We start from the raw sequence: 13167 nt of genomic DNA, 5'->3' as shown, positions 1-13167 counted from the left end.
ACCAGGGACCCAGACGGGTGGCAGAGATGCCCAGGGTGCTCAGCAGGCCCCGGACACCTGCCGATGAGCAGTGGGACGAGGGAGCTAATTTCAGAGGCGGTGAAAGCTATGAAGATGATCAAACCCCGGGATGGCAGGGCGACGGGGGGGTCACTTTGGAGGGGCGGGCAAGGAAGGCTTCTCTGAGGAGCCATCACTTGAGCCAAGACCAGAGGGAAGACAAGGCACATCTGTGAGAAAACCCGTGGAGGCAGCAGGAGCAGCTGGTGCAAAGGCCCTGGGGCACACACGAGTGACCCAGAGAGAGGCTGGGCGGGTTCATGGAGCTGGCTCCTAAGGGTCACCTGGGCCGTGCTAGGGCCTTTGGATTTTATTCCAAGAGCTTCATGTGGTCACTGGAAGATTTTAAGCAGAGGAGTGATTTCACGGGGTTGGCATCCTTAGAAGTGCACTGAGACCTCCCCTGCAGAGGGCAGAGGGCAGGACTCAGGTGGAGAGGCCCAGATCCCTGATGTGGTTGAGGTTTGTTGCCCTCCCCTGGCATCGTGCCCCAGGACGAGGGCTGGGGGTGCAGGGACATTCCAGAGACGCCTTCTGCTCCCCAGGTTTTTAGGGGGCAGGATGGAAGGGCTGGGAGTTAAAGGGAAAAGCAGGTTAATGATCCCAGAGTCAGGGAAGTCGGTCGTGACCTGAATCTAGGATCCAAAGTTCAGCTCAGTTAACTTTCAACCTTCTGGGTGGCTCCCCGGCATTTCCCACAGTGTTCCTTCACGGCTGCAGGGGCTCTCGGAGGAGGACGAAAGGGGCAGCTGTGGTCCCGAGACCCCCCAGCAGCAGAGGGCCCTTTGGGGACCCCAAATCCCCAAACCCTTCCCCCTCCCCTAAATGGTTGGAGGTCTCATGTGCACCCTGCAAAGGCTCCTCAAATCCCGGGATCCCTCCGGAATGCGAGGCTAGCCCTGCCCACCCACAGTCCCCGACAGAGGGCTCGGTCAGCCTCGGCAGCATCAGGCCAGGCAGGGGGCAGAGCTCAGGTGGAACTGACACGGAGGGTGGGGGGACGGGCGGCGGTGGATGATGGCGGAAGAAGCTGTTTGCTCCCCGTCTGCCGGGGGTGGAGAAGCTCTGTTTTTCTGGAACCCTCATCTGTTCTTACCACTGCTGACGCCGCCACCGCCGCGGATGGGGAGAGAGGGAGGGGGAGCCAGTGCCAAGTTGGCCCGCCCCTTGTGAACCTGGGCCTCTGCCACGCTCCCCCGCCCGCCTGCCCGCCCGCCGCGAGCCTCCGTCTGGAGGTCACATTCAGTCCTGCCGCGTCTCGCTGGGTCAGGCAGCAAGAAGATCAGAGCTGAGCCCGGCTGTGGGGAACACAGCTGCCCTGCTGGGCCTGGGTCCTTGGATTTTGCCCGGCCCGGGGGTCTGTGGGCTCTGGCCGGCATTGCTCGCTGAGCGTCCGCACTGGGCACATTGGTGCTGGAGGAGCTCGGCACGCTGCGCCCCGGTGATACCTGGCCCAGGGGCACCCCACACGCACCACTGACAACTTCCCGCCACCCACCACCCTCGGGGAAGGGCACCTCGCACACCCACAGCGGCTTGGGGACGGCGTCAGAGGTGGCAGCGGCCGCTGGAGGAGCCCCGGGCCACCACAGGCAGGCGGGCTTGTGAGGAGCTGCCTCCCGCCCCTCTCGAGCCAGCCTCCGCCCGCCGCGTCCCTCCCTCCCTCGCTCCCTCCCTCCCTCCCTCCCTCACCGTGGGACGGAGAAGGATGTGAGGCTGAGCTGAGCCGCCAGCAGACGCCAGCCAGCAGCCTCGCGGAGCCGACCGCGGCCGCCCAGCCTGCCGGCCCACTTCTCTGGGCCCGCTCCCCGGGGCATCTTCCCAGCCCTATGTTTCCGGAAAACTTGGCCGAGGGGGAGACGCGAATGAGAGGATGTGAGTGAGTGGTCCTGGGGAGGGGATGGGGGACTGCGGGTGCAGGGACAGGGACCGCATCGTGGCCATCTGGGATTTGAGGCTGGGCAGCTGGGGCAGCTGGGGAGTCGGAGTTCTGGGCCCCTGGAGTGGATGGGGGTCCCAGCCCATCCTTTCCCCCATGCCCCCTCCTCTCTCTCCCTGCTGGGCTGAAGCTCTCCTGGAAGCAGGGGTGGGACCTGGATCTGTGCCTGGGAAGGTCTGTGATGCTGTGTGCACAGGGGGTCTCTCCAAGTGGACGGGGGCTTCAAGCTGGGTCTGGCGGGGTGGTCTCCAAGGCACGGTAGGGTAGAAAGTCTTTCTCTCCGTGCCCGGCACCCTCTGCCTGGGCTTCCCAGAACAGGAACCAGAGGAAGCCAGTGTCAGCCTGCCCCTACCCCGCAGCCCTGGCCGGCACTAATGGGACACCCACTCTGGCCCCTCACACGGCAGTTAAGGAAACTGAGGCTGGAGAGCAGAAGGGCTGGCCAAGACTGCTAGCGAGCTCTGGCCAGGCGCCTGGATGACTCTGCCCAGCTCCTTTGGGAGCCGTATGTTTTCAGGAAGGGCTGGGTGACCCCCACCCCCACCTCCATCCCCTCTCCTCTGCCCTCAACCCACTCGCACTGCCCCCATGATCGGAGTTAATTAGGGTCCCCAGCCCCCAGCCAGGCTCCTAGCTACCTCCTTATTTATTGACTGAGTTTGGAAATGTCAACCTCCCCAGCGTTGTTGGGCCACCCTCCCCCCACCCCCTGAGCTCTCCATGCCCACCCCACCCAGCAGGCCCAGATGGGAGACCCGCCCCCTCTCACCCTCTCCCACCCGGGTGCCGGGTCTGTGATCCCTCTGGCCCGGCGTGTTTGCCTGGGCTCTCTTGGCCCCGGCTGGGGAAATATAAATAAACGCGCAGCCCTGTCCGCCAGGTTCTGGAAGTGGCAGCTGCTGCTGGCGGGGGCGGAGGGAAAGGTCAGGGGCCGGGTGCCACTTGATCCCACGCCCCGGCCCTCCCCTTCTGCGCCTGTCCTTGAGGAACCCTGAGGAGCGGGCTGTGAGGCCACGTGGCTCCCAGGGCCACGGCAGGCGAGCAGGTGGCCTGTCAGTCAGTGCCACCCCCACGCCACGGGGGCCAGAGGACCCGGAGGGCAGGAAGTCTGGGGCCCCACGCCCGCGCTGCCCCCCTTGGCTGGTCCTCTAAGCTTGGGTGAGTTGGCGGGACCCTCTGAACCGAGATTTCCCCCTCCTGGGGATGGGAAAATGGTCACAGCCATGACAGCAAGGATGAGACGGAACCAAGTCTTTGAAGGGCTTTGCAAACTCTGTGTGTCACTTAGCCGTGCCACGGGCTGATGTGTTGATGTTTCTGCTGCTGTTGTTTTATTTGCATTAGAGCCTTGTGTGTAGCAGGCAGGCAGCCAGCACGTGGGTGGGTGGGTGGGTGGATGAATGAATGAATGAATGAATGAATGAAAATACCAACACAGACGGCTGCCCCTCAGCTCCCCAACCTCTGAACAATTTTAGCTGGAGCTTGGCTTGCAGCTTGATTTTATTCAAGGAAAATGGTTAAAACCTTCATTATGGGAAATCCTTCATTAAAGTCCTTACAAGTGTAGCTCCAGCTCAGGGAGGCTGCCATGTCCCGAGCTACGTGATTCAGCCTTGGGGCCTGCTGCCCTGGAGGGGCACCCTCTTGCCGCACAGACCCCTAGGTCAGGAGCACTCCCTGTCTCTCCCACAGCCCTGGGAAAGTGGGCAGGCCCTACCTGCATGGACTGGCTGGGCCACACAAGGTCACGCCGCTGGAGACACAGGCATAAATATAGAGCTGCCTGGCCTGTGCCTGTGTGTGCCGCAGCTCGCCGGGCAGACAGGCTGAGACCGGGGGCTTGGCTTCCCAGGCACTGCCTCCGGTGCAGCAGGGGCTGTGTTTCTGCCGAGCCTGGTGTTTGTGGCCTTGAAACTAGAACCTGGGGGGCGGCATGCTCTGGTTCTGGCCTGAGACCTAGTGATGGAGGGAACTTTTTCTGCCAATTCCTGGAGGGTCTCTTCCCACAGCAGGAGGTCTGTGAGGCTGAGAGAACCTCCTGGTTGTGTGGGTTGGGGTTTGGGAGCAAATTCCAGCTGCGCAACCAAGCCTGGTGGGCCCCGAGTCCTGAGTGGGCCTTTAGGTGCCCTTAGGGAGTTTGGGCCCTGGAGGTGCCCCAGTTAACCTGGGCCTGGAGGCTCCTGGCCCCAGCTCATCCCCAGCCTGACTTCCACCCTCCCATCCCCTGCTCACCACGTCCCTTCCTTTCGCTGGGCCGGTGTGGCCGGAAAACAACCCGTCTCCCGAGGCCTCGCCTGCAGCTGTGAGCGAGTGTCAGGGCTGGGTCACGTAGGCCGGGCCCTCCGCCCAGAAGGAGAGGTGGGGCCTGGGCAGAGGCTGTGCGTTCTGGATATTCACAGCCCTCCGCCCCCAGACTCCCGCGCAGTGGCCTCGGTGGGACTTCACCTGTCGCTTTTGGCTCCTCCAGCCGAGGCCTTTCCCATGCATCCTGGCCTGGAGTCAAGTGACTGAGAAACCAGACCCCAGAGGCCAGGCCTGCCACCCTCTAGTACCTTCCCCGCCAGGGGACACGTGGCCCATCACTGTCTCTTCTTCCAGAGGTCCTGGGCCTGAGCAGGGAGCCCCAGGCTGGGTTTCTGCTCCAGGCCCGTTTGCCGCCCAGGCCATGGATGCAGGCCCCCTCTGCGTGCCGGGCCTGGCCTCCTCTCACTGCCCTCCTCTCCTGAGACAGGTCTCCTGGAACACGGCCGCAACTGGTCGGCCATCGCCCGGATGGTGGGCTCCAAGACTGTGTCGCAGTGTAAGAACTTCTACTTCAACTACAAGAAGAGGCAGAACCTCGATGAGATCTTGCAGCAGCACAAGCTGAAGATGGTGAGTCCCCAGTCACGCTGCACCGCGCCTCCGGGAAGGTGGGAGAGGAGCCCAGACTGCCTCAGGAGATGTCTCTGCACCCCAGGAGGCATGGGCCAGGGAGGGACTATTATGCCGCCTTGTTAGAACTCAGCTTCTGGGGGTTCAAGCCCGGGAGTACCCCGAGATGGCTGCAGGTGGCAATGCTGCTATGAGTGTCCCTGCCTTGGAGACGGGCCGGGCCAGGCTGCCCTCCACCCCCACCCTGCACCCCACTCCTCTCAGACAGACACCTCTGGGGGCCCTCAGCCCTGTCTCACGGTGTGGGGGAAGGAGCGCGGTGGACCAGACTGACTCAGCCAGGAATTCGGGCTGTCAGCGCGTTGGAATGAGGACCCGGAGGCAAATGGGTCCTGAGCGAGTGGCTCCCCCGCCCCATTTGACCTCACAGCTTTAGGGCTGCCGTGGCGGGGGAGGGACAGGTCTGGGGGGCAGGGGCGGACGTCTCAGCCCCAGCATCCTGGAGGGCTTGAGGCAGGCCACGGGAGGCTGAGACCCTTCCCTCCTCCACAAGCACAGAAGGTGCAGGCTCGCCTCGCCGGCGTGTAAATGGCCTCTGAGGAGCAGCCGCTTCTTCCACAGCTGTTTCTGGGAATTGAGGAGCATTTTGGGGAGACCTCTGCTGCCTTCCCTCTCTCCTTCCCTTCCTCCTCCTTCCCTTCCTCCCTCCTTTCTCCCTCTTTGACACACTTGCCAAGCATTGTCCCCTTTTTGGAGCTGGGGAAACTGAGGCTTAGCCAGGCTCATGTGCGACTGAATTGCGATATGCACCCACAGTTATGAGATCAGCACCCACGCTCTTCATCACTAGGCTGCGTGTTTCCTCATCGATACAGAAGCACTGAGGGAGGGGTTGCATAGCTCCCCTCCCCCAGGGCTACTCCTCCCCCCGCCACTCCCGAACCATGACATCGGGCTGCCTTGTGCCTGGGTGTAAAGTGTGTGCAGTGGGTTCTGGGCAGGCCGTGCTGAATTGCTCCCTCAGTGCAACCTGCTGAGGCCCAGAGAGGGTGAACAGGCTGTGAGGTCACACAGCCTGCAGTGGGAGGACCAGGTGTAGCCTCCCCCTGTTTGAACTCCGCCCAAGCACTGTGCAGAATTTAAGGACATCCTTCCACCCTCCCGAGTGGGTTCTTAGTGAGTCATGTGTGCGCGCGGCTGCTGGTGGCTCCGGGACCGAGGGGGCACAGTCCCACGGCCCTGTGGTCGGGGCTGAGATCCACCCTCTGGCCTCAGGGAGGCCCCTCCTCGTCACTTCCAGTTAAGCAGTGCCCTGCGTGCCCTCCACATTGGCCCCTGGGATTTGTCCCCAGAGCTCAGGGCTTCAGGCAGCGCCTTTTTCTTCTGGATACTTCGGGCCTTCTGGTTGGGTGTGGAGGAAGGCACCGCATCTGGCTGAATGTGCAGAACCCCGTCCCTAACACTTGCTGAAGTCCCTTGTGGCAAAGAGGGCCTGAGCCAGAGCAGCCTGGGGGCGCAGAAGGGGGCCTGGGCCGGGGGATGTTGTGGGCCATTGATTCTGTCAGCCAGGTCAGGAGTCTGAGGTGGTTCATCCAGGATGACTTGGGGGCAGGGCTTTGGCCCTGAGCATCTCCCCAGGAGCAAAAAGGGCCTCCTGCTTTCTCCCCAGCTGTCCTTTCACTTTCTCTCTCCTCCCCCCGCCTCCCCTCTCTGGGGCTCCCTCCGCCTGTCCCCCTCACCCCACGACCATGGACGTCTCCCCCCGCTGCAGCCTGCTGCCACACAGCCTGGCTTTCCAGGCTTCCGCAGGGTGTGGCCCCACTGTACCCCTAGAGACTCCAAAACCTGAGAGTGGCTTGGAGGACCAGAGACCCCAGCACGGTGAACCATCCCATTAGGCCCAGGGTGAGACTGGGGTCAAGGCCCAGCTTGTGGATTTGGGCACCCCTGTGACCTTGGGCAGTGAATTCAGCCTTCTAAGCCTCAGTTTCCCCATCTGTAAGGTAGGAGAATAACAGTTGTTATCCAAGAGGTCCTATGAGGAGTGAACGAGTGATTACCTGTGAGGTCCTTAGTGCCTGCCAGAGGGGCAGCGCTCCGGGAGGGCGACGTGCCCTAGTTACTCTTACTGCTGTGGTTATTGTTATTTTATCTGGATGCCATCTACCCCCTTCTCAGGGCCACCTGAGGCCCCCTCTTTTTTTTTTTTTTTTTTTTGAGTTGGAAGGTTTTATTAGACTAGGAGATTTGTGGGAGGTATGAGCACTGGGCCAAGGTGGCACGGGCCATGCTTAAGGCACCCTGTTGAGTGTGGTGACCACCAGTGAAGCCGCTGGCGTGGACGAACATGCAGCCAGAGATCCCACTGACGAGGGCGCCTCTTGAACGGTGCGTGCAGGCACAGCCACAGTGTGCTATGGGTTGGGAGCAGGGACTGGGCCCAGGAGAGCTGAGTTTGAACGTAGGCTCTGCCACCTACTAGCTGTGTGGCCTTGGGGAAGTGACCTGTGCTCTCTGTGCCTCAGTTTCCCCATCTGTGAAATGGGGACAATAATGGAACCCACTTCAAAGGGCTGTTATGGGAATACACTGGGTGGCTGCCTGCAGAGTGCTGGGAATGCGGCCTAGTATGCCCCAGGCACTCTGCTAGTGAGAGCTGTGATGGTGCTGGTGGTGGCACCCTCACGATTGATTGATTGATTCATTCATTCATCCATTCATTCAAAGAGGCATTCCAGAAGGATGGTGCAGAGCAGGGCTTTGGAGCTGGTGGCTTTGTACCCCAGCTCTGCCGCTTAGTGACTGGGTGCAAGGATACTGGGCTTCACCTCTCCGTGCCTCAGTTTCCACCTCTGTAAAACTGGGGATAAGAATGGGACCCAGTCGTAGGGCTGTTGAAGAACAAGTGTGTTTCTTTTTGTAAAGGGTGGTGCCTGGTCCTTGGTCAGCCCTCAATAAGCATTCAGTATTATCCTCACTGTCCATTCAGCAGCCCCATATTCAGCGCCTGCTGTATCCCAGGGAAGCAATGGCAGCTGCCCTGAGGGCAGAGACATGGATGGGGTTTTCCTGCTGGGCTGTGGAGCTAACACTTCGTTAGTGGACCGTGGAGGGAGTGGGTGCTGCATTGAAGGATTCTGAGCTGAGACACAGCCCCCATCCAGGGCTGGACTCAAAGTGGGTCGTCCTAGTGTCGATGAAAGTGATTCTGATCCGAATGACACAGTCAAAGCTGATAAAGAAGGTGGCCCTTCTGTCCCCTGAAGCTGAAGACTCTGGAGGCGTGGACAGGAGGGGACCCCGAGATCCAGGTTGGGACCTGGATGAGAATGAGTGATTTGGGAGTGTGGGGTTGGTTCTCGCTCCTGGCCGACCTTGAAGGAGCACCCTCATATCGCGGGCTGCAGAGAAAGCGGAGCAGATGCAGGGACCCACTACAGGAAGTGGGGCTCAGGCCAGGCCATCCGTCTTGACAGTAGCCGTTCTTGGTGTAGTGGTGAGCTCCCCATCGCTGCAGTAAGCAAGCAGGTCTCACCAGGAGAGGTGCCGCTGAACCTGGTGACCTCCACCTCCTGCCCCTCCCCATGCCTTTCAGTCCCAGGGAGGAGGGCATATCCCAGTGAATCCTAACGCAGTAACAGCCACCTCTGGCTGCTGGCCCAGCCCTGTCTGGAGTACAGGAAGACATGTCACCCTTGGCCAGAGAAGGAAGGAGTGGGGAAGCAGAGGGTCAGTGGGTGTCCCCTCCCGCCTTGCACTAGGTCTGGCCCGAGTGTGACCGCAGGCGACGTCAGCAGGAAGCAGGATCCGGCGGCCGGGCGGGCGGGGCATGTCCCGGAGTTATGTAACACTTGGCATCAGTGTCTTCTACGAGGTTTCCCTCCCCCTCCTCATGGCCGAAGGTTACCCTTTTCTCCCATCTGTGAATTCAGGCCCCTGGGGCTCGGCTTCCACGTTCCTCAGTCTCTGTCCGCCTCAGCCTTGGCCCAGCCCCGCCTTGTTTTCTGCTGTTAATCTCTTCTACCTGAGGCTGCACAGGCCTGCAGAGAGATGGTCCAGCCACGAAATGTTTGAACCTGGCCTGCATTCAAATCTGAGCTCCTCAACTCATGAGCTGTGTGGTCTTGGGCAAGTGTCTTTGCCTCTCTGAGCCATTGTCACTGTCTATCAGGTTCATTCATCTAAAGACATAGTTATAGAGCGTCTGTTCTGTGCTAGACACTGTTCCAGGTATGGTGGGAATACAGCAGAGAACAAAGATCCCAGCCCTTGAGGAGCTGGTGCGAGAGACAGGTTCACACACTCAATTTCAGAATGGAGTCTGAAGATGCTATGAGAAGAATGTAGTAGAAAGTGATTGATGGTGGGGGTGGGAGGGATGAGCTAATGATGGAGTGATCAGGGAAGACCTCTCTGATGTCTGAGCTAAGGCCCGAAGGAGGTGAGGAAGTGAGTTATGCAGCTATCTGGGGGAAGGGTGTCCAGGCAGGGGAACAGCCAGTGTAGAGGCCCTGTGGCTGGGGCAGCGAGCAGGGAGGGCAGTGTGTTTGTAGCACAGTCTCTGAGGAGGGGAGAGGGGAGAGCAGCTTGGAGAGGCAGGCAGGGTCCAGGGTTGGATCACACAGGGCCATATGGATAGGGGGAGGACTTGGGGATTGTATCCAGGTGTTGGAGAGTTTGAAGCAGGGGGTGGCATGCGCTGATTTGCAGAGCAGCTGTGCAGGTCCAGTAAATTAATACCAGAAACCGCTTGGCGCATAGTAGGTGCTTAATAAACGTCAGGCATAATGATTAATGCCATCACTAGCATCTCCTATTCTACACACACCTCCTGATCCCACGGTGCTGGACCATGTGTGTAAGGATTAACTGTAACTCCTGGGACTCTCTCTGAGACCCAGCTTTGTGGGGATTCAGGGTGTTGGCACCATCCCCGTCCACTGCCTCAGAGACCCCACGCCGCCCCCCGCAGAGACACGTTGCACTCCAGGATGCTGGGCGCCACGACCAGGCCGACAGGAGACCCCTGTTCCCTGCGAGACTCTGAGCGTCTCCTATGTCCCAGCCACCGCCCGGGCAGCTCAGGGCACCCAGCCCTGAGTCTTTCCTGAGCCTCTGTCTGCCAAAAATAGATTCGGGAAGCAGGGAGAGCCCTCGGCCGCAGCCGCAGAACCCACATGCCACCACTTTCTCAGGCCGCCACAGGCTCGAACTCTCCTGGGAGAGGCTCGGGATTCGGGGCAGGGCTGGGACTGGGCCCAGGACGTGTGCAGGGTTGCAGAGCTGGGCATCCCTGTGGGCCCTGTGGGCACTGGCAGGGGCAGGGCTGTGGCCCTCTGGCCGACTGTTGGTGTCGGAAACTGTGACTAACGGACAAGCAGACGTTTCCCTTTTCCTCCCTGCGTTCCAAGCGGCTGTGCTCAGAGGAACCCTGTTTGCTCAGGAAGAAGGCAGGACAGGAAGTGATCCCACTCCTTGCCTGTGGCTGGGGCTTGGAGCCCGAGACCCCCTCTCCTCCCCTCCATGAGGCCCAGCTCCAGCCTGGCCACGGTGAAGGGCTGGGGTGGGCGGGGCCCACCTGGCATTTGCCCGAGAGCAGGCTGTGTGGTCTGGACGTCAGCAGCTTTTTCTTGGAATCCGGGTGCACCAGCGCAGAGGGATGTGTGATTCCCCCTGGCTGCCGCAAGGAAGTACCACAGACCGGTGGCTTCAAACAACAGAGATGTATTCTCTTCCAATTCTGGAGGCTAGACGTCTGGAACCAAAGCGTCCACAGGGCTGTGCTCACGTTCAAGGCTGCAGGGGAGCCTCTTCCATCTTCCAGCGACTGCTGGCAGTTCGTGACATTCTTTGGCTTGTAGCTGCATCCCTCCACATGTGCCTCCACTGCCACAGGGCCTTCGTGTCCCTGAATCCGTGTTTCCCTCTTCTTCCAAGGCTGTCAGTCCTGTTGGATTTAGGGCCCACCCCACTCCAGTGTGGCATCATCTTATCTAATGACATCTGCAGGATCCCGTTTCTAAATAAGGTCTGAGGTTCCGGGTTGATGTGAACTTTGAGGGACACCATTCAACCCAGTACAGGGCTCTTGGCTGAGAGCTGCGGGCACCTCCAGGTGTGGCGGAGGGCCCACCTCTTTCTCAGCAACCCCAGAGGGATCAGGCTGCCGCCCCCCCGTCACACCAGGCTGTTGTGGGCACCCCCCAGTGTCTTTCCAGTCCCCCTGGGAGTCCCCAGTCACTTTGAGATGCTGCCTCCACGATGCCCCTGCTCTTTGCTGTCTATGCGTTCAAGCCCACGAAGGCTGGCCTTTCACAGTTGCTCAGCAAGTCAGTCAACAAACGCTTTCTGAGCCTCTGCCTGGCTCAGCGTGGGGACAAAGATACACCTACCCCAGTGAGCTACCAAGACGAGCGGTTTGATGATGGTGCCTAAGCTGGGGGAAGAAGGGTGGGCTCTGTGTGTGAGGAGCTGGGGTTCCCAGGAGCAGGGTGCGGTGCGGGGAAAGTGGAGGCCCCACGATGAGGGCTTCTTTCCATTCCCGGACACACCCGGCATGTTCCCCACACTGGGGCCTTTGCACCTGTGTCTCCCCGCACCTGCCACTCTCGTCCAGAGCCTGGCCTGGCCCATTCCCTCCGCCGTCAAATCTTGGCTCAAATGTCACTTCCTTGCAGAAGCCCTTCCAGACTGTTCTGTCCAGAGGAGCCCCTGCCTTGTGCTCCTTGTCCCACCCCGTTTCACCCGCGCGACCCTCTGAGTGCTGCCCTTGTGCTCCTTGTCCCACCCCGTTTCACCCACGCGACCCTCTGATCCTCTGAGTGCTGCTTCTGTGTGAGGAGCACGTTGCCAGTCTCCCCAGTGGCAGGGCAGCCTCCAAGGGCAGGACCTTGTCTACCCCGTGCCTTGTGTCCCCACAGCCCTGGTTGCAGAGCTGGGCACACAGTAGGTGTTCTGTAAAGGTTCAGGGAATGAAACACGAGCTTCCCAGGCTGGCCTGTTCCCCCGGGGACAGGTGAGACTTGCATAGCAAGGAAAAGCTTCCTGTGTTCATTCACTCCACGTGTGCCGATGAAGCTGACAGGGTGTCCCCAGGAGGCGTGGTCACTCGCTCTGACTAGGAGACTCCTGGGCAATGTCAGGCAGGTTCTCTCGTGCTCAGGAAGGATGTCAGGGTGGCTGAGGGGCCAGCCTGTACCCAGAGTGTATCTGGGGCTCAATGGAAGAATAAAGCCCCTGGTAAAAATAAACCCTGGCACGCTTGGCTGCCGAGGTGGGGTGTGAGGGGGACGGTCACCCTCATTGCTACATGGCCGGGATCACTTCCTTTTGCACCTGTGGCGAGGCCCCAGGCATGGGGAGTCCCCGAGCTGACAGCCCAGGCCCCAGTCCTGATCTGCTGCTTCCCTGTGCCCCAGGAGAAGGAGAGGAACGCGCGGAGGAAGAAGAAGAAAGCGCCGGCGGCGGCCAGCGAGGAGGCTGCATTCCCGCCCGTGGTGGAGGATGAGGAGATGGAGGCGTCGGGCGTGAGCGGAAATGAGGAGGAGATGGTGGAGGAGGCTGAAGGTGAGGGCTGGCGCGGCTTGGAGGTGGCTGGCAGCTGTGGGTCCGAGCTCTGAGGGAGGGCATAGCGGGAACTGATCCCGGCAGCCTCCTCTCCCCTGAGTCATCTGGGTCCTCCTTAGAAGGGGCCTCGACTCCCTGGAAGGTGCGGGCCTGACTTGCCAGAAACTCACCAGTAATGGGCACAAGGATGAAGGCCACAACAATACTGAGAATAATCAGCTTCTCTGGGAGCCCCAAGCCTCGCTCAGCTCTTCTGATGCCCATGAGTTCAGTCTTATGCTTGGGTGACCGGACGTCCAGGCCAGCCCTGTGGGTGCCTGCTGTCTTTCACCCCATCCGGTGTCACAGTTTAGAAAAAAATTTACTTTGGAAAAGGTTTTTTTTTTTTTGTTTTTTTGTTTTTTCCAGACGGAGTCTTGCTCTGTCGCCCAGGCTGGAGTGCAGTGACGTGATCACGGCCCAGTGTAACCTCTGCCTCTCAGGTTCAAGCAATTCTCCTGCCTCAGCCTCCTGAGTAGCTGGGATTAGAGGTGCCCGCCGCCACACCCGGCTAATTTTTGTATTTTTAGCAGAGATGGGGTTTCGCCATGTTGGTCAGGCTGGTCTCAAACTCCTGACCTCAGGTGATCTGCCCACCTTGGCCTCCCAAAGTGCTGGAATTACAGGTGTGAGTCACCACGTCAGGCCCGAAAATTGTTTTTTGACCAGAACTCTTTTACAAGGTA

The 13167-nt window shown here is 60.2% G+C and overlaps 1 protein-coding gene across 50 annotated transcripts in view; it reads left to right on the top strand.

Annotated features, from left to right (window-relative positions):
- Window positions 1-13167, top strand: part of NCOR2 (nuclear receptor corepressor 2) — a 241692-nt gene that overhangs the window by 174955 nt on the left and 53570 nt on the right. For all 50 annotated transcript variants that reach the window (XM_057299563.2, XM_057299562.2, XM_034934806.4 and 47 more), the window contains 2 exons: window positions 4734-4876; window positions 12295-12442. In XM_057299563.2, coding sequence (XP_057155546.1) covers window positions 4734-4876; window positions 12295-12442 — 291 coding nt within the window. The remainder of the gene's footprint in view (window positions 1-4733; window positions 4877-12294; window positions 12443-13167) is intronic.

This window comes from Pan paniscus, chromosome 10, assembly GCF_029289425.2.
Source record: "Pan paniscus chromosome 10, NHGRI_mPanPan1-v2.0_pri, whole genome shotgun sequence".
Taxonomy (NCBI): domain Eukaryota; kingdom Metazoa; phylum Chordata; class Mammalia; order Primates; family Hominidae; genus Pan; species Pan paniscus.
Note: the sequence above shows the minus strand (reverse complement) of the source record. Positions and strands in the feature narration are given on the sequence as shown.